The 26,208-nt window shown below is 45.5% G+C and overlaps 2 protein-coding genes across 12 annotated transcripts in view; both read right to left on the bottom strand.

Moving 5' to 3' along the window:
• Positions 1-1,535: 1,535 nt before the first annotated feature.
• Positions 1,536-22,539, bottom strand: beta-Spec (spectrin beta chain). Of its 10 annotated transcripts, none has more exons than XM_018027177.2 (13): positions 22,389-22,538; positions 16,833-17,027; positions 10,582-16,494; positions 10,414-10,505; positions 10,205-10,309; positions 9,972-10,117; positions 9,842-9,900; positions 9,328-9,384; positions 8,005-8,100; positions 6,513-6,674; positions 5,808-6,075; positions 5,535-5,717; positions 1,536-2,076 (listed from the first exon to the last, which is right to left on the bottom strand). In XM_018027177.2, the coding sequence occupies exons 2-13, from the start codon at positions 16,966-16,968 to the stop codon at positions 2,073-2,075; spliced, it is 7,221 nt and encodes a 2,406-aa protein (XP_017882666.1). In that variant the 5' UTR covers positions 16,969-17,027; positions 22,389-22,538; the 3' UTR covers positions 1,536-2,072. The 10 variants fall into 10 exon arrangements, with proteins under 10 accessions (XP_017882666.1, XP_026670788.1, XP_026670796.1 ...); XM_026814987.1 differs by lacking the exon at positions 22,389-22,538 and adding an exon at positions 21,944-22,046; XM_026814995.1 differs by lacking the exon at positions 22,389-22,538 and adding an exon at positions 20,857-20,965.
• Positions 22,540-23,310: 771 nt separating this feature from the next.
• Vps39 (vacuolar protein sorting 39) overlaps positions 23,311-26,208 on the bottom strand; it is a 3,933-nt gene continuing 1,035 nt past the window's right edge. Inside the window, exons 4-10 of one of the 2 annotated variants that reach the window (XM_018027508.2) lie at positions 25,844-26,076; positions 25,101-25,792; positions 24,710-25,027; positions 24,224-24,653; positions 24,037-24,147; positions 23,638-23,965; positions 23,311-23,569 (exon numbers count right to left, since the gene is read on the bottom strand). In XM_018027508.2, the coding sequence (XP_017882997.1) occupies positions 23,506-23,569; positions 23,638-23,965; positions 24,037-24,147; positions 24,224-24,653; positions 24,710-25,027; positions 25,101-25,792; positions 25,844-26,076 (2,176 nt within the window). In that variant the 3' untranslated portion in view covers positions 23,311-23,505. Of the gene's footprint in view, positions 23,570-23,637; positions 23,966-24,036; positions 24,148-24,223; positions 24,654-24,709; positions 25,028-25,100; positions 26,077-26,208 lie in introns of both variants that reach the window. The other variant, XM_026815037.1, reaches the window with a different exon arrangement.

Genomic DNA, 26,208 nt, shown 5'->3' with positions numbered 1-26,208 from the left:
CGTCGTCGGTTCCCCTTTAGCTCGACTCGTTTTTCTTTTTGATTATGTCAATCTTTATTAGCTCTGGTATACTTGTAATCGTATACTATATACAAATTAGTGAAAGCGCAGAATTCGTAGTAGAAAAAAAAAGAGGCGTGCTTCGTCGACGAAAAGCTACTTGTCATAGATGTCGAGAAGGTGCATTCCCGAAAGTTGTTTTTACACCGAGTTGTGAAATTAAATCGCTGGATCACCGGCTATTTAAAGAAATGGCGGAAAGGATCGATCGCAGACGCGATTCTAAAGCTCTTCAGCTTCGCTGATTCGTTTTTCACGTATCCTATACTTACGCGCGAAACAGAAAACGAACGCGAGCAGTAGATGTTTAAGGATGTAGAAAAAGAAAAGACGATGGACGAAAGGGATAAGATAGTTAACAATCTCGTGAGTCGCAACGCGGATGCGAGTAACAGTTAGTATCGAGCGAGACGTTTCAAGGGGAATCAATGTCAATTACATCGTCCGATCCTTTGCGCATCGATGATGATGCTGATGATGATGATGATAATGATGAAAGCTTGGAACGCTCGATAAAAACTGCATCGCACGCGCAGAAACATTTATAAAGAACGATTAGATTATATCTTCTCTTTCCTCTGTTTTCGGAATTCCGTAGAACCACGTGATATTACGTACACATATCGGGATCGTTTAATAATAATAAAAATAATAATATTAATAATAATAATAATAATAAAGTTAGTGTACCGCTTAAAAAATATATAAGATAACGTGTATATGGCAGTCATCGGAACGCAAACGAACACTGTTTGCGAATTAAAAACGCGAAATTAAGAGAGATGTGCCCCGGGTGACGAACGAAAACGTTGTACAGTGTATAAGTGTAAAGAAACCGTTTAAAAATTAATGGCAAATATAAGACTGGAGATGGGGGATTATGAAATGAACGCGTATCGCGTTGCTGCGTGATCTTTTATCTAAAATAGAAACGTTATCGCTGATCGATTCACTAAGAATCGTGGCTAATTGTAAGTATATATTGTATAAAAAGAACTAACGGACTGCTTTCCTTCCGATAAGCACCGTCGCGTTTAAATTAACCTTGTATATTTAAACATCTTTAAAGGCAATGCCTCACGAGCTACACGTGTGGCGCGCGCGCGCCTATCTAAAAGAAGCTTCGTACAATTAGTAGAAATATAGAAAATCGTCAGAAATAGCGCATATATATCGTGTGCTGATACATGTAGAGGGTGATGACCGAATTTCTTACTTGATTCTTTTTAAGTCGTAAGCCAGACTCGTGTTTAACGTGCGATCTTATTCTCGTGCGCGATAATTCAGAGACGAGAAATCTTGTTCGTCCTTATGATACAGACGGTGTACGCAGCAACAGCAACAGTAGTAGCAGCAGCAGCAGCAGCAGCAGGGGCAACGGTACGAGAATTAAACGAGGGGCAGTCGTAAAGTATCGTCGGTCGTAACACGTAGGTATACATCATGATGAAAGGGGGGTGAGCAATTAATTTTGACAATCGTCGTCGTCGTCGTCGTCGTCGTCGTTATCGTCGTCCACTAACTCGATGACACTAACGTGGGACATCGTCGAGTGTGTGTGTGTGTGTGTCTGTGTGTGTTTTCGCGTATGTATGTTTATATGTACGTGTTTCTTTCTCAACTAGCGATATATTGCTGCGGTGTCGGAAAAATTCCTGGACAAGAACTAAAAAACGCAATTGAAGAGTTCGAGTGGCCTATACGCGCGTGAAATGTGTCACGCGTCTCATTTTAAACACATAGAGATAGCTGTCTTACATATGTATTTCCCTTATTATTCTCTTTCCGTGTGTAATAGTCGACGTCGGTGGTAGGCATGTTTTGTGAAACGGATACGATAATATCAAGTAGAGTCTTCTTTCGTAATTTCTTTCTTTCTTTTGCGTCTCCTAATTAGGTTTTAATCAGCGTTGCTCTTTGCTTTAATTTAATCACGCACAGCGACGAAACATTTCTTTAAAACTGTGTGTGTGTTGTGCTGAGCGGCTTATACCAAACTTCACTGCTCCGGTTTAGCTGAAAATTGGCAAACAAGGCAAACGTTAAGTAAATCAAAAAAGTATTTACGCATCGTGCTTAGGTAAGGCTGCGTGGTATGCGTCTCCTGGGCAACGAACGACTGAATTCAGTTTTACGTGGTTCATCATCCTCGAACTGGGAAGACAGCACACGGTCCATTTTTTATGCCCCCTTTTCAATTTGATTTCCCCATTCTCCGAGAATCGGTATTTTACAAAAATACTAAAACGGCGGCAAGTTGAAATGGACCGTTTTGCAAGATCGTGTCCCGAAATGTCTTCTGAACGTACGGTGGTCGGGAACGTCGCCCGCGAGGGCAATTACAATCACTAAGTGAGTCGAGCATGAATCAGTTCAGTTCACTGTGAGGCGACGAACGCGTCTACGATCAGGGTGTAAAATTTACCTCCGATAACCAAACGTAGTTGTTGTTCGTTTTACTAATAAATTAGCGCGATTCCTCCGATATGAACTATTCTCCGAAGCGAACAGACGAAAGCGTGAACAAACGATACGTATGATATAATAAAGCAATGACGAAACGACGACGGCCACAATGGTAATGTCCAACAATCTCTACGCATGTACAATAATAGGATATAACAGTGATAATGATAATGATAATGATAATGATAATGATAATGATAATGATAATGATAATGATAATGATAATGATAATGATAATGATAATGATAATGATAATGATAATGATAATGATAATGATAATGATAATGATAATGATAATGATAATGATAATGATAATGATAATGATAATGATAATGATAATGATAATGATAATGATAATGATAATGATAATGATAATGATAATGATAATGATAATGATAATGATAATGATAATGATAATGATAATGATAATGATAATGATAATGATAATGATAATGATAATGATAATGATAATGATAATGATAATGATAATGATAATGATAATGATAATGATAATGATAATGATAATGATAATGATAATGATAATGATAATGATAATGATAATGATAATGATAATGATAATGATAATGATAATGATAATGATAATGATAATGATAATGATAATGATAATGATAATGATAATGATAATGATAATGATAATGATAATGATAATGATAATGATAATGATAATGATAATGATAATGATAATGATAATGATAATGATAATGATAATGATAATAATAATAATAATAACAATAATTATACGTGATACTAGAGCGAAACGAAAATAATGTTAGATGAAAAAAAGCAATGAAAAATGCGATAAGAAGCGCCTAACTGAGCTTGGTTTGGTGAGACGATATTCAAATGATTGTGTTTCATATTATATCTCATAATTCTATTCAGTTTCAATGTTAGTGGAAATGTTTTGTCGCTAAAGTACAGTTGGCCTGTACAGTTGGCAAGTGGCTCTCTTTCTTACGAACCCTTTATCTAGACAGATCCCTCCACGACTTGCGGACACGACATTTTATACATTTTATTAAAGCACATTTAGAATCTATCTCGTTTCGTTAGATTTTTTAAATAGCACACTTCTCTCTCTAGGATCAAGACATTTTATAAAGAACACTTTCCCCCTACTTTTACCTCGGATTCTTCTACCATCTTTTTTTCTTTTCTTTTCTTGTATATCGATCGATAATCATAATAGATACGACTGTAATTAGCGACTTTTCTCGTGGCAAGCACACATATGAAACACAGTTAAGCGCACCTCTGTACGCACGAATTCTCTTATTTACGGAGCGGAACTACTTTATGTATACCATAACGCATTCACAATTGGAAGAACATTCCTCTTGTACCTCTCGAGATATATATCTAATTAAGGATGTATTGGCTATACAGTCAATCCCAAAAGTTTATGTACTTTAAAAACGCATTTTTTAAAAAGAAATCAGACGTCGCAAGAACATTGCTAATAATAAACAACAAAAAAAATTTTTCGATTTTTCCGAGATTTTTCCAAGGGGTACCCCTTCAATTTCTTCCAAATTTTCGTTTTTTGCTCATAACTTCCGAACGGATGGACTTAGGGGGATAATGTTTAGAACCATTTTGTAGAGGACAACGAGATCTACAATTTCCATGCAAAAATTCTTCGCTAACACCAATAGTTTACGAGTAATTTGCAAAAAACTGTTTTTTCGTTTTTCGTCAATAACTCATTAAATATTGATGATAGCGAAGAACTTTTGTATGGAAATTGTAGATCTCGACGTCCTCTACAAGAAAGGTTCTATGCAATTTTCTCGTAAGTCGAAGGATTTAGAAGTTATTGAGGAAAAACGAAATTTTTTGTCAAAAGTTGGCTGATTCGACGGTGGAATGGTCGGATTTTATCAGTACCCATAAAATGCCATATAATCATATGGAACTCGTTAAATATTGAAATTAGAAGAGAAATTCATAGAATTTTTCTCTTAGAAGATGTCAGTGCTCACAATTTCAGTACAAAAAATTTTTCGCCGTCGTCAATAATTAATTGGATATTTCCTTCTATACTTTTTAGGACGTAACTATTTATTATTAGCGTTGTTCTTCCGACGTTTAATTTCTTTTTAATTATAGGAAATGCGTTTTTCTAAAGTACATAAACTTTTGGGATTGACTGTATAGCCAATACATCCTTAACGACAAACGGAACGAAAGAGGTGTAACAAAACAAGATTAAAAACAAAAAAAAAAGAGAACAAATGAAATATTACAACTGGTTAAACGATGAGAATCGTGCAGCGGTACGACGACGACGGTAAAGAATAATGATCTAGATGGATTAGTTTGTGCGACTCACCGCAATCTCTCTAAATGTTGTTCCAATTGTGTAACTGTTTTTCTAACAGTTTCATTGGTTTCTCACACTCACTTTCTACTTTTTGGCTTTTCTAAAAATATGATAAAATGCAAAACGTGATCGAGTGAAATGGAGAAACGTCTGCCAGCGCTAAACGTATTATTAAGACGCGCGAGAATAAAATACGACGTGGGAGAGCCTCGATTTCGTTTCGTCGATCTTCGAGGTGATCTCACCTGCCGTTAATTAAACGATGGCGATCGTCAATCATGTGAAAAAGGCGAGGAGAGATCAAAAGCAAATATGGGCCTGTTACGATGAACGACGTAATAAGCGTCTGCATCATGCTTTTCTTCAACGCGATGATTGCCGAATGGAAGAGCAACAGGACGTGGAAAACTCGCATGAGAAAATGATACGAGTAATAAAAGAAAGAAGAGACGTAACATAAATTGCGACTGCGATGAACGATGATTGCAATGAAAATGGAGAGGAGGGTACGAACGAAACGTTTGGCTAAGGTTAATAAGGCTTTGCCGTTCGAACCCCGTATCTTTCTTTACGTTACGTGATATGTCGACATTTATCTTTTTAGTTTACGCGAGCGCCGTTATGTTTTTTTTTTTTATATATATATCTCTGACGAGAGACTCACTTTTTCTTGAGAGTGAAGAAACTGCGCCGCTTGGTCTCGGCTTGCGTGGGCGCGGGCAAAGTGTGCGCCCTGGACGTGCCCGCACCCGACGTACCCTGTGCTGCTTGATTCAACGCGTTCACCCACTCGTTCATCTCGGCGTCGTCTTTAGCCTGAAATAGGAAGTCGGAACCGCTTTGCGATCTGAAACCGGAATTATTTCCTTTTACACTCCGCGCGGCCAGAGTACGCTTGTCTATAGATATACTATTAATTAGCCTAGAGGCTTCGTACTTGACTCGGAAGACGTGTTTCTTCTTGGTGTAATCGCTCGCCACGGTGATAGACGCTCCTTTGAGATCCAAAGGAGACTCTCCCTTGTACGGTTGATCAGGTGCCGCCTTGTACGATTTTTGGTCCGTGTACGCGTACAAGCTCTGCCCGCGAACGACCATGTAGACCTTGTGCCAGGATCGGTTCGACGCTTTCTTCGTTGTGCTCTCCCATTCGTGTTTTCGTTGCAACACGCCTTCGAATTCGTCGTCGGTGGGACTTCGTTGTTCTAGAAGATCAAGTTTTAGAGTATATCAAATTCACACGGAACAAACTCGAACCAGAAATACGAGGCAGACTATTGTTAATGTGCTATGGTACGGTGGTGAAGCACAGGATTCTCCGCACGAACGAGATGATTTGATCGCTGATGCTGAAACGCGCGATCCACCCGAAAAAGACATACACCCTTGTTTCGCTATCATGCATCCATCGTTAGTAGTGTCACAACAGTAGTGTTCGTACACGACTCAACGGAAACGAATGGAGCTGAAAAGATAAAAGTAGAATCCTCGATGCCGAGGGCATCATTTTTTCCATCCAGAGGAGGAACACATCGTGTTAGATACTGTTAAGTTGTTTGAATCGCCGACTCAGTGAATTATCGCGCGGTGGTAAAAGAGAGAACACGTTGGGACACCGGTGGTGTCGAGTTTAATTGCTTACCGGAGATGCTGCGCTCATCGTCACTCACGCCGCCGCTCCGATCTAAACTCGGCGATTTGGCGGACTTTCTCCAGCGGAAGCTCCTGAACGGCGACTTGCTGCGGCTACGTTCCTTACGTCTTAATGTACCGGACTCGGAGGAACCGCTTCCACCTTTCGGAGCTTTCAAAACGACACACGCAACACACGCGCAATTATTAGCTACTTACACATTATCCAATCGATAGTCTAGCTTATCGCTTCGAATCGGAATAGAGCAGAGAGATAAACCAAATCCTTGTTCGGGAATACTACTACGTGATCAGACAGCGGACAGTGGGGATCTGTGTACGAGGAGGACATGCTCATGCGAAATTCCTGAAATTGCTCAGCTCAACGACGACGACGACGACGACGACGACGACGAAGACGACGACGAGAAGATTGTTACCGAGCATTTCGATCGCTCGAACTTCTTTTTTGTTTTCGTTAATAACCGAGACGACGACGTTCGCGTTTTCGCGTAGAAACTGTTATATCCGATATAACCGATAGACGAGATGACGACGATTTTCGATCCGTTTCTACGAAGCAGTAAAATAGAGCACAGCGATTTCTGCAGCGGTTGCGGCGAGCAACCGCAGAGACCTCGCGAACCGGAAGTACACGCGGTACCCGCGATCTCGACGAAAGCACCGGCCTGGAAAGGCGTCGGGATAATTGATACGAATATGCAAGATATATCGTTGAAAGATTACGACGGGAAATATCTGATTCTGCTCTTTTACCCATACGATTTCACTTTCGTCTGTCCCACGGAAATGATACAGTTCAACGATCGCGTAGAGGAGTTCCAGAATTTAGGTATCACACATACACCCTTCCCCACCGAATCCTAGGATCTCACGTCGACGTTAAAGTACACGCGCGCACAGAAATAGTACAACATTGGCTCTATTTAAAACCAGGCTGCGAGATAGTGGCGATTTCCACGGACTCTCAGTACGCTCATCTAGCGTGGATCGTCACACCCCGGAAGCAGGGCGGTCTGGGTGACATGAAAATGGCCGTTTTATCCGACAAGAACCACCAGATATCGAAAACGTACGGAGTGCTCGATCGGAAGGAGGGCATTTGCTTGAAGGGGCTGTTCGTCATCGACAAGGATCAGATAATTCGACACGTCGCGATCAGCGAGATATCTTTATCCCGTTCCGTCGACGAGACGTTAAGAATTTTGGAGGCTTGCAAATTCGTCGACGAATTCGGAAGCACCTGTCCGGCTGGTCCACGCGAGAAATTGGGCGAGACCGGACAGAGCTACTTTCGCACGTGATCACGGAGTGACCGTCGTCTGAACAAGTACATTTACGTTTGTACAACTAGTATTTCTCTACCGTATTTTTATATATAATTTAAAAATATATCAAATACTTATGTATCGAGGATCTCGTATGTGTTTTGTTTTTTGGAGATCTCGCGTACTGGTGAAACAAAACAGTGTGATCCTTACTTGTCGGACTTGTTAGAGCTTGCGGAGATCTTGTGGGGGTAGCGGATGGTGTTGCCTCTCCTCGGGTCGACAGACGTGCAGGTTTCTGAGCATGCACTATACACGTACCAGTTTTAACATGCCATACTTTAAAATTTCAAACGCTAAGATCTAAGGTAGGTATCGGTGAATCAGCGGCGGTAATATGTGCTAATTCAACGATACCTCGTAAAATAGTGAAGCTAACTATTGAAATAAGCAAAGCATACGAGAAGCTTTAGAGATCGAAGCAATGTCCAGGATAAAGGGTAAAGATTAGTAGAGTTAACTAGAAGCTGAAGTTCCAAGAGAAATGTATGCAGCGGTCAAGTTGTATTTCAAATTGTAGTTTTTCAACTCATCACCGAACAGCGCTTACCTTCTAAATTGAAACCAATTACTGGTGAAACGCTCAACGAGTAACGAACCAAAAAGAAAAGTTTAATCTGCTCAATTCGTGCCCAACACCACCACAACCACCACCATCAATTCTTTTCCTTCAAAAGTCTTTGGACCATTTAATGTCTAGATTTTGTTCCGATCGGCGGATCGGAGCTGTTCTATGAAATGCATGCAAAGAATACGATTTAAATCGAATCAGTTCCGAGAAATAATGGTGATGTGAAATACATTTTTTAATAAATATTCGTGTGCTCTTGGGAGACACGAGTCCGCCACCTGTTAAAGAGAGTTAATAAAGGCGAGTAGTAAGTGATCGTAGCAATTGGCAGCGGTAATTTGCCTACGAATGCTGAAAGATAGAAGAATTAAGAAAATTGCTCGATCCGAACTGTGTTCAGTAATTCAAAATACATTTGTACATTCTTTATCATCGCCGCTGCCGCCGCCACCGCCGCCGCCGCCACCCCACAATTCGGATCGATGTTTCTGTAAATAAGAGAGGACAGAGAAAATTTGTCGCCAGAAATGCAGCCAGACGATTGAACTTTATACATCCGTCACCGACTTAAAGCAGGATCTGTATATATATATGTATATAAAAATTTCAATTTCAATTCAACTATCAAGTATCCTGAAAAATATTCGTCGCCCTTTTTTAAACACTGTCAGTTAGTCACAGAGAAGAAGAAGAAGAAGAAGAAGAAGAAGAAGAAGAAGAAGAAATAAAATGTTAGTTAGTAAAAATGTGACGTGTCAAATAGCAAACGAACGATAAAAAAAGAAAGAAAGGTGACAACGTGACGATATGTTAATTTAGTAAACGAGAAGAAGAATTGCACATCAAAGATTAGACTGCGATTAAGAACGAGAATGAGGATATTCGTTTCACATTGGGGCACTCACCTTCCTTGGGTTTAACTTGCGGCTGTGATGTACGTGTAGAAGCCTTGCGATGTGCCACTGTGGTTTATGCATTCCGTGCCGCATTTTAGGGTGCATTTCAAGGATGGGAGTTTAGACGGGATTTTTGTAACGGGAAGGAATCATAGTTGATCGACGATAGGTCGGAGACAAAGAGAGAGAGAGAGAGGCAAAAATAAACGTGCTGTTAGCAATTTCATGCTTATTCAAACAAACCAGTTTCGAAAACCAGTTGCCTCGAGAGTTAAGTGTTTCAAAATATACGGTACAAGCGGATTCGTACGGATACGCTACGCTTTGTATTAGTAGAACACGAATTAAAAAAAAAAAAACAGGAAAAAAAATAGCAATCGTTCCCTTTTCTCATCGTAATTCAATCGATGGTAATCGTGTGTGGTCATCGAGAAATATTGCTTTTTGCGAGACGTTCGAAATCTTTTTCGTTTCTCTTTAAAGAATTAATTCATTAGTATAGTGTCTTGATATATTCTCTTACCAGCTGACTCGTCTTCCCCGGCAGGGCGTTCACCGCTAGTCACACCGTCCGCTTCGGCTCTGTTAAGCACAAACGCGGTACATTGTTAACACGTCGGAACAATTTTCATTCTAAATATAAAAGACCATACCTCTCGCTGGGTGGTTCGTCTGGACTAGTTACCGGAGTTGCCTTGGCTAATCGAGCCGCCTCGGCTGCCGCCGCCGCCTCCTCTTTCTTACGTCTTTCCTCTTCTTCTCTCTCTTGTTCCCTCCTCTTCATTTCTTTCAATTCGAACTACAAATAGACAGACCGGTGATCCGGTTAAATTACGATTTATCATCTCTTCTCGCGTTCTTCGCGTTTCAAAAATACTGTGCTGACCGTAGTTAGTCGATGCAAGGCACTGAACCTTTCCTCCTGCGCGGCTGCCGATTTCTCGAAGGCTTCGTGCTTCTTGATCAAGTTCTCCACCTCGTCGATCGTATGCTGTATACGCAGTCATGTTATTACAGGTTTACGGTAAAAAAAAAAAAGAAGACATTAAAATCACGTCGAACAAAGAATATTAACGATGCGACGAGATTACTTACGCCTAATTCTTGGCTCATGAGATATGGCTCCTGAGCGATTAACCAGGCCTCGGCAACCGCTGCGTCTCTAGCGAACTGGTATACTTCCAAAACTGGGGAACGTGTGCGAAAGAAAAAAGAAACACGTTAATACGGAACGTGGCGAGCTTAAGACCTAAATTTGCTTACTCAATTGCAAATTCTCCCAACGTTCCTCCCATCTGTGCAGTAACGCGTTCCTGTGATCGGTAAGCGTTGCCAATTTCTCCTTGATCTGGCTGCTGGCGTAATGGTTCCTAGCCAGTAGATCCTTTCCAAGATTGATACACGCCATCAGATTGTCCTCCCTGGCGTCTATCTCGGCCTTCAAACTCTGATGATTGTTCATCAACAATTCCACTCCGGCGACGTCGCGAGGCTTCTCCGAAGTGTTCATCTGACGAACCACGTCGTCCATCCAGATCATCAGAGTTCTGACCATGTTGAAGAACCGGAACAAGTCTCCGGTATCCTCCAGTTTCATTTTCCTGGCCTCGCACAGCGACTTGAGGTTGTTCCAAGCGGCGACCACTTCCCCTTCACGGTTCGTTATCTCTCTAGCCTTGTCGCCGGCGTAACTGGCTTGCAACTTGGCCGATTCCTCTTGGATCATCTTTACCTGAGAGTCGAGCGTCGACAGGTCCTGCATGAAATTACCGTGTTTCCGTTGCAGAGCAGAGACCGAACCAGCGTCGCGACCCAACTCGTCCGACATCGCGTTCTGTTTCTCCAAAATTCTTCCGAGCACGTCCTTGCAGTCATGGAAGAACTTGTGCAATTCCCGGCTAGCCTGCAACATCTGCGTGCGAGTCTCGATCAGTTCCAATAGATCTTGCCAGACCTCGTTCAAACCGTCTTTCCATTCGGCGATAGTCGCGGCGTCGGAGTGTCCGGTCGCGATCAGAGAGTCCGCGATCCCGTTCACCGCGGCGACCCTCTCCGATCCTATCGCCTCGGTGTCTCTGGCGAACTCCTTGAATCTCTCCCAGAGCAGAGTCACATGATCGTAATCCTGGCCGAGTTCGTGGCTACCGGCTACCACTTCTCTCTCCGCGATCCATTGCTCCAGATCGTCGACTTCTCTGTTCAGCATGAACAATTGTAGGGCCTCGTCGAGTTTCGCACGGCGTTCGCCGGCCAGATCCTTCAAGCCGGCGTACAGTTTGTCCACCTGCGATTGCTTCACGGCGATCTGGTCGGCGAGAGGGTGTCGTTGGTCGTTGATCAGTTGCCTAGACGTTTCACCGAGCTGACGGATGGTCTCCGCGTAATCTTCCACGGCGTGCTCCAGGGACTCGTGTTTCTTCATAAGGTTCTGCGCCGAGATCTCGTCTTTGCCGCGATCTTCCACCATCATGTACAACTCTTGCTCGCTCATCCAGGATTCCGCCTCGGTCGCGTCGAAGAAGTACTGCTGCGCCTTCTCGTTCTGCAACAGATGTTTGTTCCTGTCGTCCACCGCGTCTTTCAGCTCCCGCCACTTCTCCGTCAGTTCAGATATCAATGTCTGGAACTCGGGACTGTCCTCGTGGCCCTCGTCGATAAGCTTCTGTCCGTTGTTGCACACTAGATTGATCCTCGGCTCGTGGTTCTCTATCTCCGTGCGGAGCGATTGATTCTTCTTCTTCAACGTGTGAACGTTGAACAAGGAGTTGCCGTATTCCGTGCTGGTCGCCTGTGGCATCTTCTCGCCGATCCACAGCTTCTCGTCCTCCACGTCGCGTCTGAACTGGAAGGCCTCCTTCTTCTTCTCCAAGTGACGTTGCCGGTCGATCAACGGCGCCTTCAGTTGCTCGAACCTCTGCGCGACCTTCTCCTTCTTACACTTGATCTCGTGCATCTTATCGTCGGGCACCGTGCGCTGTAAATGCTCGGCCTGTTTATCCAGCTCGGTGACCTGTCTCGCTTTCACGGCCATCTGAGTTTCGATCATTTGTTGTTTCTGCATCAAGATGTTCACCGACGCCAAGTCGGAGCCAGTGTCCGTGCTCTCTATCTGTTTCTCGAGCTCGTTCATCCAGGAATCGATGTCGTCGCAGGTCTGATGAATGAGAACCTCGCGATTCGCGTCGAACAGCCGTTCGCCCTTGTCGTGAGTCGTAGTCTCCAGCTCCTCGAACTGATCCGCCAACTCCGCCACCTTGGGCTTGACTATCTCGGCCAGGTCGGGTTTCTGTTGTATCAATTCCTCGGCGGCCTGCTGCAACTGCTGCAGGCGATCCTTGTTGCTGGCGATCTCGGCCTCGAACGCTTGATGCCTGGTCCACTTGCTGTGCACCGTCTTCGCGCTTCTGTAAGTCTCGTCCTGAGCGGTGATATGCTTCTCCTGGACCCACTCGGCCAGCTCCTCGCAGTCCTGCAGGAACATTTGCAACTGCAATTGATCCTTGAGCCTCTCCATGCACCGGTTCGCCTTCTCGCGGTTGACACGGCGACGCTCATTGATGCTCTCCGCCTTCTTCCTGACTTTGTCCGCCGCGAAGTGACCCTCGTCGACCAGTCGTCCGGCGAACTGCACCACAGAGTTGATCTTTTCGTCGTTCGCGTCCATCGTGGTCATGAACGCCTCGTGCCGCTTTATCATGTGCTCGGCCTGCTCGAAGTTCGCCGGCGTCTCGTCCTTGGCGAGAATGTGCTCTTGCTGAGACAAAAGCACCTCTGCCTGGCGAGCGTCGCGATCGAATATCTGCAGATTCAACGAATTCGATAACAACAACTGCCTGTTGACCCACATCTGATGCAATTCTTCCCAGCCGCGCTTCAATGCGTTCAACCTCTCCCTGAGGAACATGTACTGCGTGTCACCGTCACCGGCCTCGCTGGTCAGCCGTTCGCCGTACTCCATCATCTTCTGATAGTCGTCGGTATAGTTGTCGATCTCCTCCTTGATATTCTGATGTTGCGTCAATAGTTTCTCGGCGTCGGTCAACGTGGTCGGCGTGTCCTCGCTGGCCACGTCGGTCTGCGTCTTGGTCAGCCAAGCCTGGAAGTGATCCAGATCTCTGAGGAATCTGTGAAGATCGCCGGCCTCCTCCAGTTTCGCGTCGCGCTCCTTCAACATCTGTGTCAACTGTTCCCAAATAGTCTGTATCTGATCGATCCTCCCCTTGATCACCTCGGGATCCTCCAAATTCTGTTGCTGAATGTTCTGCGCCTCCTGCTCCAAAGCGTCTAATTTCGCTTGGATGGCCGCTAAGTCGCGCTCCATGCCGCTCAGTCGACGCTGCAGTGTCATCACTCCGGTCAGATCCATCTCCAGGCTGTCCGTCTGCTGGAGAATACGCTTCTTGTCCTCGATCCAGGACACCGTCTCGCGGCACTCGATATGGAAAGTTTGCACGCCGTGCGCAGAGTTCAATTCGTCGCGCTTGTTCTCCGCTTTCTCCCGTAGTTCGGCCCATTTCTGATTCAGCTCGTTCTGACGGGCCACGATCTGCTCGGAATTGGGATGCTCGACGTGCAGCAGCTGCCTCGCTAATTGATTAACGACGGCGACTCGCGACGCGTTCGCATACATCTCCTTCTCGAAACCGTTGTACCTGTGCTTCATGATTTCGACGTCCTCGATATCCTTGGCCGGCACCATGGTCTCCAGCATGCGATTCTTCTCGCCGATCCATTGCTCCACACCGTCCGACTCACTGAACAGCTTGTACAACGACAACGCGTCCAACAATCTCTGTTTGCGTAGTTTCGCGAGTTCCATGAGCTCCTTGTACCTCGAGTCGATGGACGCCAGCCTCTCCAACACTTCCGGCGACTTGGCGTCCTGTTCGCCGAGGGCGGAGACCTGTTGGTGAAGCTGATCGATGATGGCGGCATAGTTCTTGAGCTCGTCGGTGACGTCTTTATGCTTCTTCAACAACGACTGAACGTTCGCTTCGTCCCTGCCGACGTCTTCGGACGATACGAGCCGCAACGTGTCCAGCATCCAAATATCGATGTCGTCCGCGTCCGCGAACAGTTGATGATAATCCACGGCCTCTTCCAGCCTCTTTCTTCTGAACGCGGCCAAGTCCAACAGATGATTCCACATTCCCAATATCTCTCGGAGCCTCTCCTGGATCCTGTCGGATCCGAAATGTTTCTGACGCACGAGCTCGTCACCGGCAGCGGCCACGGACATCAGCTGCGGCTCGTGCGACTGTATCTCGTTCTCCAACGCCTTGTGCTTCGACAACAGCAAGTTTATAGTGGTCAAGTCGTGGCCGATGTCCCCGGTGGACACGATCTGCTCTTTCTCCTTTATCCAGTTCTCTTCGTCGGCCATGTCCCAGTAGAACTGCCACAGTTTACGGGACTCCTCCAACCTGGCTCTGCGCTCGACGGCCAGACGCACTAGTTCGGCGTACGCGTCTTCGAGCTGTTGCACGCGCTCGACGATAATGGCCGGGTCGCACGGTCGGTATCCCTCCCCGCCGTGTTCCAAGAATCTCTGGCTTTGCTGGACGACAGCTTTTACCCTCTCGCCGAGGACGTTGATATCGGCCTCGACCAGAGAATGTTTCTGCAGAAGGTCCTCGACGCCCATCAGGTGCTTACCGTAATCGTCGGTCAACAGGCGCATCTTGATCTCCTCCATGCTGTCCAGGATGTACAACATCTCCTGGAAGTTCTGTTGCAGTTGCAGAGACAGCTCCAGCCTCACACGCCTGGCGCGAAGCAGATCCAACAGGTAGTTCCACAATCGTAGAACGTTCTCTTTGCGAGCGTTGATGCGTTCGATGTCGTGGTAGTTCTCGGCTTCCAATTCTTGAGAAACAGCCATCACAGCCTGGACTCGTTCCTCGTAGGCGAAGATGTCCGTCTCGATGGCCTCGTGCTTCTTCGCCGCGGCCTCGACCGCGGCCAAATCGAAGCCGAAGTTGTCCTGAGAAACGAGACGTTGATTCTCCGACAGCCAGGTCTCACGCATGCTGGCCTTTCGATTGAACCTCGCCGCCAGTTGCTCCAGCTTCTCCTGTCTGATCAACTCTTCGCGCAGGGCCAACTCGCGTTCGTGTTCCGCTTTCTCCAGCCTCTCCCACGCCTTATTGATGTCGGATATCATCTTTCCCTCCTTCGGCGTGTACGGTTTTTGGTTGTTGGCTCGCATCTTAGATTGCAACGTGAACAGCAACACTTCCAGGTTACCTTTCTCGACGAACTTTGGGGGTTTCTCGACGGTACGGTAGTTGGAGAATTGGGAGAGTTGCGACTGGACTCCTACCAAGGAATTGGCGAATCGGCGATCACCCAGAGCCTCTATAGTGCCTTCTATCCAACGCAGAAGATCGCTGGTCAAGCTCTCGTATTCGTGTATCATGCGATCGTTCTCCATAGCGATGCCGACCACCTTGCCTATCCTCTTACCCTGCACGGTCTCCTGCTTCATCTTGGAGAAGTAATGGTAATAAGTGACGACGTAAGTGATGATCGATTTCTCGTCCGGATGGTCGACGAATATGTCTTCGGCGTCCAAAAGTTTCGTGAGCCCGAGCTTGTCCTCGGCCACGTTGAACGCGTTGTTCAAGTTGTAAATAGCGTTCGATTTGGACAGTTTGTCGAACTGGATCAAGTCCGGTCGATGTTTGTGAATGATCGCGTTGAAAGCAAGCCCGTCGCGCCAGGACGTGGTGAAGTTTCTCACGTTTACGTTGTGATAACCGGCGGTTTTCATCTGACACCAGAGCAGGAGGGCGTCCTTGGCCGACTTTGTCTCTTGATTGTCCGTTTCTTCGATCGTGATGTCCTGGATCTGGAACCGCAGGATTATGGTCCAGATGAGGCCGAGGCTCAAACGCGGATTTCCATCGACTATGTCGTGGGATCCCATGTTCTCTAAATGCACTCGCTGTTCCCGCAGAAATTGCAACGCTTTGTCGACGTTCTCCAAACAATGAATCCGCATTTTCCCCTTGGTCGGTCGTGGCAAGCGTTCCCCGGACAGGATCTCGAGGAGCTTGATGAGCATCTTGCCATCTCGGAGGTCGACGTACAGATCGCCGATTCGGCAGGAACACCGAACCAAATGGGAGTTGACCCATTTTTGGAAGGTTTTCTTCTGTACCAATTCGCGTTCACCTGCGAATGAATACGAAACCGTTAAACATTTTCGGAATCACGAGGAGCAGCAGCAGCAGCTTACATCAATCGTTTCATTTTCACCTCTCAAGCCGAACACACACGTATTTTATCGTAATCAATTGCCACAAGGACTAGCTATCTAGCTGATACAATGTTTACCTCCGTTTCTTTTTCTTAGATTTTTTTTACAAGGCGCATGAACGCGCGATCGAGTAGATTGCTATACACGCTCGCACAACCGTTATTGAAATTTTCGGTGTTCAAAGTTGATTCTTTTATTACGCGTTGCGTATGGACATCGAGGAGAGATAAAAAAGAGAATGCGAAGTCCGTACCGGCTAAAGCTTTGATCCGTGAACGTTCGAAAAGCCTCGAGCTCGAGTTTCCTCCGTCGTATTCGTACTCATCGACGATCTCTTGTTGTAACGTGGGGTCCCAACCCCCGCGCACTACCGAGATGTCGGTCGTCATTTTCTCGATCGGACCAACAGCTCACTTCTGTCTCTCTTACCCTTCGCGCAAGGGCGCTCCTGAAACAGAACAATCCGACGCTGATCACTGATTGTCCTACCACCTACGAGGATATCCTCTCGTTCTAACCCAGTTGGAAAAAAGGTCCAGAAGCAGTTGGCGATATTTTGTTCATGCGAATGAAAGCCGGGTTCAATCAAAGAGTCGTTGTTCATTGACTGTGGCCAACTGGCTACGCCATTGGCGCATATTTCGCACGTGTGACATCATTCTTGTGATGTAATCGCGTATTACTGCCGCGCGCGCGCGCGCACACACACACGCAGCCTTGATAAAGCAACGGGTTCTCCATCGAGAACCTACCGTCTGAAAATAAGCACGGCGCACTGGAGGACGTATCGTCGTTGTATCATCGATTATGAGTATTACATCGAACAAGTCCTCCTCCTTTGTCTCTTCCGCGCATCGTTTTATCTTTACCCTTATCACCGCGTACTCTCAAGAGTAAACGTTCGCTATGACGAATTATGTACCCACGCACGCCACTCAAGCATTGTTTGCTGTTCTGGGAATAAATCTCCTCTTATACGTGCTACTATTTTTGCATTAGTCACACTATACTACACTACACCGAAGTACTGCACTTTCGTTCGGTTCCTCAGCTAATAAAGAGACATTTGGATTAGACCGATCACGGCCACTGTAGTTATCTTTTCTCGCTTCGCCCACGACGACTCGCGAAAGAAAGCAAACATGCTACACACCGATAAGATTAGTTTGCAGTTGTTATCTCGGCAAAGAGAAGAGACAGACGAGTCTGGTAGGAGGGTAGGTTCCTCACCGAAATTAAAGTGTTTTTATTTATCAAATTACGATCCTATTGGAGAAGGAAAGCACGTCCCGTTAAAAGACACGATCATCGTCGTCATCGGGGCGAGGATGAAACTAGGGAAAATGCACGGACCGAACGAAAGCGTGTAAAAAAAAAAAAAAAATGACTCAGAATGGCTTGGGACGAATTGAGAGCAATTACGCGAGCACCGGTATACTTTAATGAGCGTCGTCGCGAGAAAGCAAGGGTCGTGTACTTGTTAAAGATTAGCTGGTTCTGACCAAGCGTGGGCGGAGTGAAATCACAAAAGTGAACGACACGATCGAGGGAGATGTTCGCCCGCCGCCGCCGCCGCCGCCGCCGTCGCTACAGTAGAGGTATACAACAGCAGTCCCCAACGTTGGACAATTCTACAGACTGACGCGTGTACAAATTGTGTTTGCAGAACACGTTAAAAGACTGTTCCGCATGAAACTCTTATCATTAGTTTCTCACTGTAACCAATACTGGCTATAGCAAAGGGGCTCTCGGTGGTGGTAGGTAGTTTGGTTTACGTTCACCGAGTTAATCTCCCGTATAATCGGTGTTCCATGCATATTACACGTCGACGTCGTTAGCTCGTGTACAAAAGAGAACGATGCAAACGCGGTGTCGACGGTAAGATGAACTCGCCGCCGAAAGAACACGGCGAAAGAGCACAGCTATTGATTTTCCAACGGAGTCACGGCGGCGCCGATACATGGGGTGTCTCCTAGGGAGGAAATTTGCCACTCGTTTGCCATTTTTATTCATTACTACGATATTAGACTCGTGCCAACGGCGACGAATTCATTAATGCTTAATCGGTGTGAAGATCACGTGGGTGGCGTTCGAAGTAGTCAACTATTTGCACGCGTCGACTTTACGATTGGCAACCAGCTGATCGGCACCTACGGTTTAGAAAAATCGATTGTCTCAACGTGTGGGATGTACAATGGGGGGTGGGAAATTGTGTGATTGATGGTCGAAGGAATAGAAATAAGCGAGTATCAGTTTGGTTCGAGGACCGAAGAATAATCCAATTTACCGTATCCCAGAGGATGGGGTCAGTTAACGACGTTAAGAGCGGAACTATACGGTGCAGGGTGTGTGTGTGTGTGTCTGCATCAATCGGAATATTGAATGAACGATGATAAAAAAAAGCCACGTTATCGTACGTGCCTCGAATTATGTTCTCAAACTGGTGGTGGTGGCCAAGACTTTTGCCGATTTCAAGAAAGTAGAACCGCGGCGAGGTGGCATGCGATACCGAATCTGCTTTTCTGAATCCCTGCAAGTTGCAGGTTTTTGACCTTTCGTAACTCCGTGCCGAGTCATCTTTGATAAATAGAAAAAAGCATGCGTCCATTGCCAAGGAATTTCAGAACGGCGTACAGTAATAATCGAACCCGGTGGAAAACGCACCGTCTACCGAGAGCCGTTTATCGTCACGGACTGTTGAACGTTGCTCGAAGCCTCCCCGAAGCAGCGCGAGGGAGTACTACACTTCCAATTACTTACGAGACAACGTGTGGTATTCGCTAGATTTGTCGTTTATCGTTTCAAAAATCGGCTAACGTCTGCAATAAGTGTATTGCTATAGTAACTATTCCGGGAGTACGAAAAGCGACAAAAATAGAGTGCGAAGGGCAGAAGAGAAAAAAAAAGACAGTCGATTAAGGCTGGGCGGATGGCTGGTGCATAGAGCTACAGCTAATCCGCCGCTGTACACGAAACTACGTCACGTCCGCATTTGCGTTAATCTCTGCTGTCGGTCGGTCGACTTGGTTCGACCTCCATCATTTACTTGAACACATTGGTCGTTCATCGGTTTTTAACTGTACCTCTGCTGCGCGTCTCGATCGAATCCCCTCGATTCGTCGTCGACGACGACGACGCAGGTGAACAAAAAATGGTCAATCGCCCGAACAAATCGATTTTACCCTCGTTTAATTTTGTCCCCGCAGGATGAAAAGCGTTTATAAATACACGCGCCATGAATCATCGGCTCGACGATGCGAACCGGAAAAAGCAAAGGAACGATGATTCAGTCGACTAGATGGAAAAGTCGAGCGAGCACGAGGGAAAGCAGGAATTTTCGCCGTCGTCGCCGTCTTTTGTTTGACCGCGCGAACCGTCGCAAAACCACAGTTTCTGACCCACCGCGCGGCTGGTTTCAATTGACAAATTTAACATTGGTTAATTAGTCGGTCGCACGTTCGCACACGAATAGAGGATCTGCACCGTGACCGGTGAAAAATAAACATCGACGTCGAAACGCGCCTACTCTGGGGCCTACGCAAACATCTCGGATTTTCCCTGCTCGCGTCGATAAAAGAAATGTATCTTGTACTAATGCGCTCTATGCATCTCGTGCTGCTACGATATTCGTGCCCATAAATGTTTTACGAGATTTTTCGTACAAAATTCGTGCACTACTTAAACGTGGCTAAGCGCAAGTGACCACTGATGAGGTAAAATATTGTGCGGGAAGTAATCGAAAAATTGAGGAACACGTGTCCGTGGCCTCTCACGTATTAAACCTTATAACGCAGTATACCGTTTCCGTCGCTAATCAGGGCAGAAAAGTTATAAACGTCCCCCGCAAGATATTTTTAATCCAGTGTCGGATGAACGGTGAGATTAATCAAAAGTTCTCACTTTTTCCTCGCGAATGAATTTCTGTCCACCGCAATTAAAGAACGTCGTACGATTTATATTCCAACGGTCGACGAGCAACGCGATAATTTTTTTTCGTGCTAATGCTCCTCGTAAACATGATGGATGACATCATGCGCGGCGGGCATTCCTATGGAAATACATATAATATATGATCAGCAGCGATAATTAGGTTTGCAATTCTTTAAACTCTGAATCAAGGGCCGACCTTCAGTCAGTAAATTACATTTCTTAAATTAGACGCAAAGTGAAACACTGTAGCGTAGGGCGTCAGAGTCTGCTGCACCGAACAATTACGGAATCAGGTTTCCAGGGACACGAATCGAGTATCAAAAACGCGAGACGTCTTGTACACTTACTATAACTGTGTCCGGTATTAAATACGTGCGCCGTGACAGGTTGAACATCTAATCCCGACTGTCCAAGATGCAATCGAATTCGAGATAATCCCCGTAACCTCACTAATGCAACACTTTCACGAGTTCTGAAGATGGCATTTTTGTAAAATATTTACAACCGCGATTAAAACAATGAATATAAAAAACTAACAGGCGCGACAGTAGTTTATTAATTTATGCTGAGGACGCCGCACACGCCCAAGCCCGGCAACGGTGACGTAACTGTAAACACAACAGAAAGACACAGTAGAGAGAGAGAGAGAGAGAGAGAGAGAGAGAGAGAGAGAGAGAGCAAGTTGAAAGGAAATGCTCCGAGATTCAACTGTCACAATTATTGCACGAGTCAATAAGGCTCGATCAATCATTGCAAACATTACCGCTAAACGAGCACCAACGAGTAAAAGATGATTCTATTCACCATTTTTCCACGACTTGAAATTGTCGTCTGCCTGGCCATTATTTCAGGCAACGATTGTGTCTGTATACGACAACTGAGAAGGTTTTCGTTAATGACTCAGCACCGAATTTGGTGACGTGACGTGAAATCGTTTACGAGCTGCCAGTTTGTAACGGCGGCGACGTCACCAATTGGAAGAACGATGCCACGCGATTAGCCCGTTATTATTAATTCCGGAAGCTGGAACATGTGCAATAAATAAAAAATGTTGGCCGGTGCACCCTGATTATGGGTATTTTCGGGCATGCGTGTTCGGTTTCACGAGCGATGCGTTTCTAGGAAACGCCTGTCTCATATAGACGAGATTACCCGAATTTCCCGACAAGTCGTCGATTGAACAGGACATTAACCGCGAGGTTCCTTCTTCCATCTCCCGATGTATCCTTTCCTCGGCACGTATGTATAAAACGATTTTAATAGGTCAACGATAACGAGGTGACACTTTTTAAACGTGTCGATGGTGTTCCGGCGAACTCGACAGATTTTCAATAAAGAAGCGAAATTAGGTCACCGACAGATAGACACCGTCTTGACAGGTGAACAAAACCATCGAGGGAGTAGCGGAAATTAAAGCGCTATAAATGTACGTACCTTAAAAAGACACGCGAGACGATCGCTCCGAAAGTAGAGTCGAAATCGCGTCGCGGGACTAAACACTGACTAGATTAAACAAATGACGAGCCACACGCGCACACGGCAAGAGGAACCGAGAGAACTGCACGTCGTGCTTTAATCGCGCACAGGTTCGCCGCTAGAATCGATGTCACACGCTTGATCGCGTACAGTCGATCGTAACAAGTGACGAACGAATAATCCAACTACTCGTTAAAACGCGCAAACAGGATTCGCACGGTCGTCGGGAACGCGAGCGTGTACAGAAACGACGTTCGGCCAGTCAAGAGTAGTAAGAAAACCGTCGAAGCCGAAGGCGGTACACGCCATTTTTATCAGTTAACTCTCAACCGTCACGAGACGGGCGCCGTAGTAAAACTGTGTCGATCTTACGTTTTCCAACTTGAACCAAACGTGCACTTACCTTCTCGCAAGGATACCCTACGACACCGACGTTTTATTCCAGTGCTCGCATAAAAACTAGCCGATGTACACCAAAAACCACCGATAACGATCTACACGAACCCGTCCACACGCTTGATCGGCGCGCAACTGACTGAGCGCATACTTTGCGCTACGCCCGTCTACGCTAGCGTAACTCAGTTCCAGTTTCGATCCACCAATAAAAAACACGTGTAACGTTTATGAATAACTGCATCGAGCTCTACTATTTAAACGTCGTCGTCGTCGTCGTAGTAGTAGTAGGACGTTTTCGAGTAACAACTTTTACGATAGAACAACAGTGAACGGAGGATTGATGACATAAAAGACCGCCTGATCTGAGAATCAAATCTTTATGGATCATGTTGAAACAATCCTACTTTCAAACGCAAGGTATCGAATTTCTTAATGAAACAGTCGTTGCATGGGATCCATCACGTTCTCGATCAGACAGGGAAAATCTATCGATTAATTTCAAACGTTGAAACGATCATTTTTTTATAATTCCATATAATATATGTATACACGTTTTACGACATTTGAAAACGATTCGTTTTCGATCGAGGAAATTTCTCTCGCGCCACCCCCCTCCCCTTGTATAAAGCATGGAGCGTGTATTTTACCTGCCTTAACAGTCGGCGTAGGAATACATCGTGGCTTATGATGACATCACTATATAGTCACCCATATTCTACTATATGGGCACGCCCCATCCTCTCCATATACACGTTACGAGCAGTTCCCGATACAAATCCATAATTTCATTTAATTGCGAGCAAACATTTTTCCGCCGTTTATATATATATATATATATATATTCCAAAAGCTGATGTGAAACTGCTGCTGCTGCTGCTGCGAACAATAAATGAGTCGTTGACATCTTCCTGTAGAAGCATATCGCTTGCTGACTGGATACTTTTTTTTTTATTACAATTTTATTATACAACTGATGCTCGAATGAACAGCGATTTAAATCACTTTAATGTTAAACAGTATGTAGAGTAGATCACAGTGTATATATAAATAGGACGAGGAAACATGTGTACATTTATATACATGGTACGAGTGAAAGTCTCGATCATATGAAATTGCAATCTGGCTTATCCCTTGCGATCCTGGCACGAATAATGGACAATCTCGCCGTTTGGATATCTCGCGAACGCGCTGAAAGAACGACCAGTTCAGTAACAGAGTTCGTCTATACAGTGCAGTGTCTATATACAGATACAAACCTTTGATTGCCAAATCGTTTCTTGCACACTGGGCATATATTAAACTCCGTCATGAGAACGCTCTGCGATTCGTAATGCATACGCTGCTCCTGCACTTGCAAGTGTTCGGCGCACAGCAAACCCTTCAATACTTGTATCCGCCTCCTCGCGTTCAATTTCTCCTGCAAGCTCACTTCCAAAAAGTGTTTTATCCTACCTATAGGAACTGTATCCGGTAAAACTTCCAGCGCCTTTAACGGATTTATCTTGGACGCGTGTTTCTCGAGCAGCTGAAGCGCCATTTCCAAATCGGGTTGCGCCGTTCTTTGAATTTCTGGGCTACCACATCCTGGATCCGTAAACGATCGTTAATTATCGCTGACAATAAACGCACGTACGTCAAAAGTGTTTTACGTCTACCTGTCGCCGCTCGTTGTTCGGGTTCAGTCAACAGCTGTTGAATAAGCAGCACATACACTTGATCAGCTCCACCGTCCGACTGTTTTTGTTTATCTGCATTTTCTCGATGGTCTGAGAATGGAAGAAGAAGGAGAAGAACGTGGCGCGTTTGTATCGTAAAAAAAAAAAAAGAGTCGTTGTTACGCACTTTGATGATACGCAGTGTAGACGTTGTGACAGTACTCGGTCGCCTTTTGTACATCGTTGAGAAGGTTAATATATATCGAGAGAGCCTGCTGATGCCCTCCGACACGTCCGAGGATAATCGCACGTTCCTCGAACAAGCGGTCGAACGGAAAATGCACCAGTATCGTTTCTGGGGTGTAGTGAGCGGACTTCTCCAGGAACTGTTGCAATTTCTGTCTGACGTGTTGAGCCATCTGCTTCTCGGCCGGCGTGGCATCCTCGCTCAAACACGTCAAACATTTCTCTTTGTACTGGTGTATCAGAACGTTGTGGAACAAGGGATTGGTGTCTTCCCAAACGTGTACCACGTGCTCCAAATACGTTATGGCTAGATCCTTGTGAGAGCGGAGAAGATAATCCAATACCTTCGGCCTTGGTAATTGTTCAACTTCCTGGAAATGGGGGGAGACTTAGAGGGCGATCGCGATACGCGTAAGGACCGTGTCACCTGTATGTCCTCCATGAAAATTCTGAGTCCTTGTTCCGGATCTTCGTTCAAGACCCAGCCAGCGAATTTCAGGATTAAGTCCATGTGATCTTTGCCGAGGTGTTGTAAGTACTGTATCGTTCTCGCAGTGCCCTTCAGACTAGAATCATTCTCCTTTGCGTGTTTCTCGAGAAGCTCCAACGCTTTTCTATGCTGCCCCTTGGTTTGGTACAGTATAATGAGCTCGGGATACTTTTGATGCATTAACAACGTTTTCTCAGCTTCCGCTAAATGACAGTGATTCAGTCGAAGCAACGGAGCTACTAGTGCGTCGGTAGTCTGCATCAATATCAATTTGTGTTAGTAGACGGGATCTAAACGGGAAGCGTTTGATATTTTTCTGTGTGGTTACCTGCAAATAACACTTTAACAGAGTCGTGTCTATGATTTTTAACAACTGCTCCGTGGCTACCGCTGTCATGTTCTTTTCTCCTTCCATCAGCAGCAACAGGCTCTTATCTTTGCCGTTTTCCTTCGGCCTTCCGTTTCCTTTGGAGGTGTTGTCGCTCATCAATTTGTGTCGCACCTCCGTGAGGAAAACGATTAACGCGCGCAGACCCTTTTCCAAATCGTGATCCTGGAGTTTCGGCAACTCGGTTTGATCGCTGACCTCGTTGTTGACCGACGGCGTGACCAGATCGGGGAACAGCATTATCACTTCGTACGGGTCTGTCCCCAGTTTCAAGAACAGGTCCATCGCTTCTTGAAATCTTTTATTACGAAACAGATGATGAGCGTACAGCGTTTGAATCTTGTATATTTGTTTCGTCTTCTCTTCCTCGGACACGTCCGATAAACTGGTCAGTTTCAGTGCTAGTTGAAACTGGGTTTGTTCGAGTAACGTCCTGATTTGAAGCGTCACGTCCACCGCCCTCACACACCAGATATGACTGGTAGAAGCTACGAAAACTTTTCCCTGTCTACATCTGTATATGAGCCTGGCTTTGTTCAAATCTTTTATGGTTTGTATGTGGAGGCAACCGTCTATCGTGTAGACTTCCAATTTATCGTGTACAATTCCGAGCAAGTAAGGATCGTCCCAAGCTGAAATACAATTCCATTGAAAGGCGTATTGGAACAGAAGATTGCGTATACCTATCGCGCTCGGTATATCGGTCCATTTTACTGGATTATGCTGGACCAATTCCCCTTTGGTGTCCATTACGAAAGACTGAGAATCCTTTCCCAATACGAACGACGAATCGGATAATTTGGTGACGCTCGGTTCGGGAGACTTTCCAGTTGGGAACAGTTCTTTGGTCTTTCCATTTAGATCCAAGATAGTGTACGACAGACCGCGGAAACCCAAGACTAACGCCTCTCCACACCTGTGAAGATTTCAAATTTCAACATATCATTGTCCGACGACGGAAGTGGGACTGAATTGTCATTATTATTATTATTATTATTATTATTATTATTATTATTATTATTAGGTCTACCGAAAAGTTCTGTCCGTT

Source organism: Ceratina calcarata, unplaced genomic scaffold (assembly GCF_001652005.2).
Source record: "Ceratina calcarata isolate Rehan_Ccalc_2016 unplaced genomic scaffold, ASM165200v1 scaffold121.2, whole genome shotgun sequence".
In the NCBI taxonomy this organism is placed as follows: domain Eukaryota; kingdom Metazoa; phylum Arthropoda; class Insecta; order Hymenoptera; family Apidae; genus Ceratina; species Ceratina calcarata.
This window is presented reverse-complemented; position numbering and strand designations above follow the sequence as displayed.

Bases quoted from the DNA above. Each gene is read 5' to 3' on its own strand.
- beta-Spec (XM_018027177.2), bottom strand. From the start codon at position 16,968: ATGACGACCGACATCTCGGTAGTGCGCGGGGGTTGGGACCCCACGTTA. The intron at 10,506-10,581 runs GTAAGCAAATTT...CACGTTCCCCAG, and splicing joins TTGGGAGAATTTGCAATTGA to TTTTGGAAGTATACCAGTTC. The intron at 8,101-9,327 runs GTGAGTGCCCCA...GTACGTGTATAG, and splicing joins GCAAGTTAAACCCAAGGAAG to TGCATGCTCAGAAACCTGCA.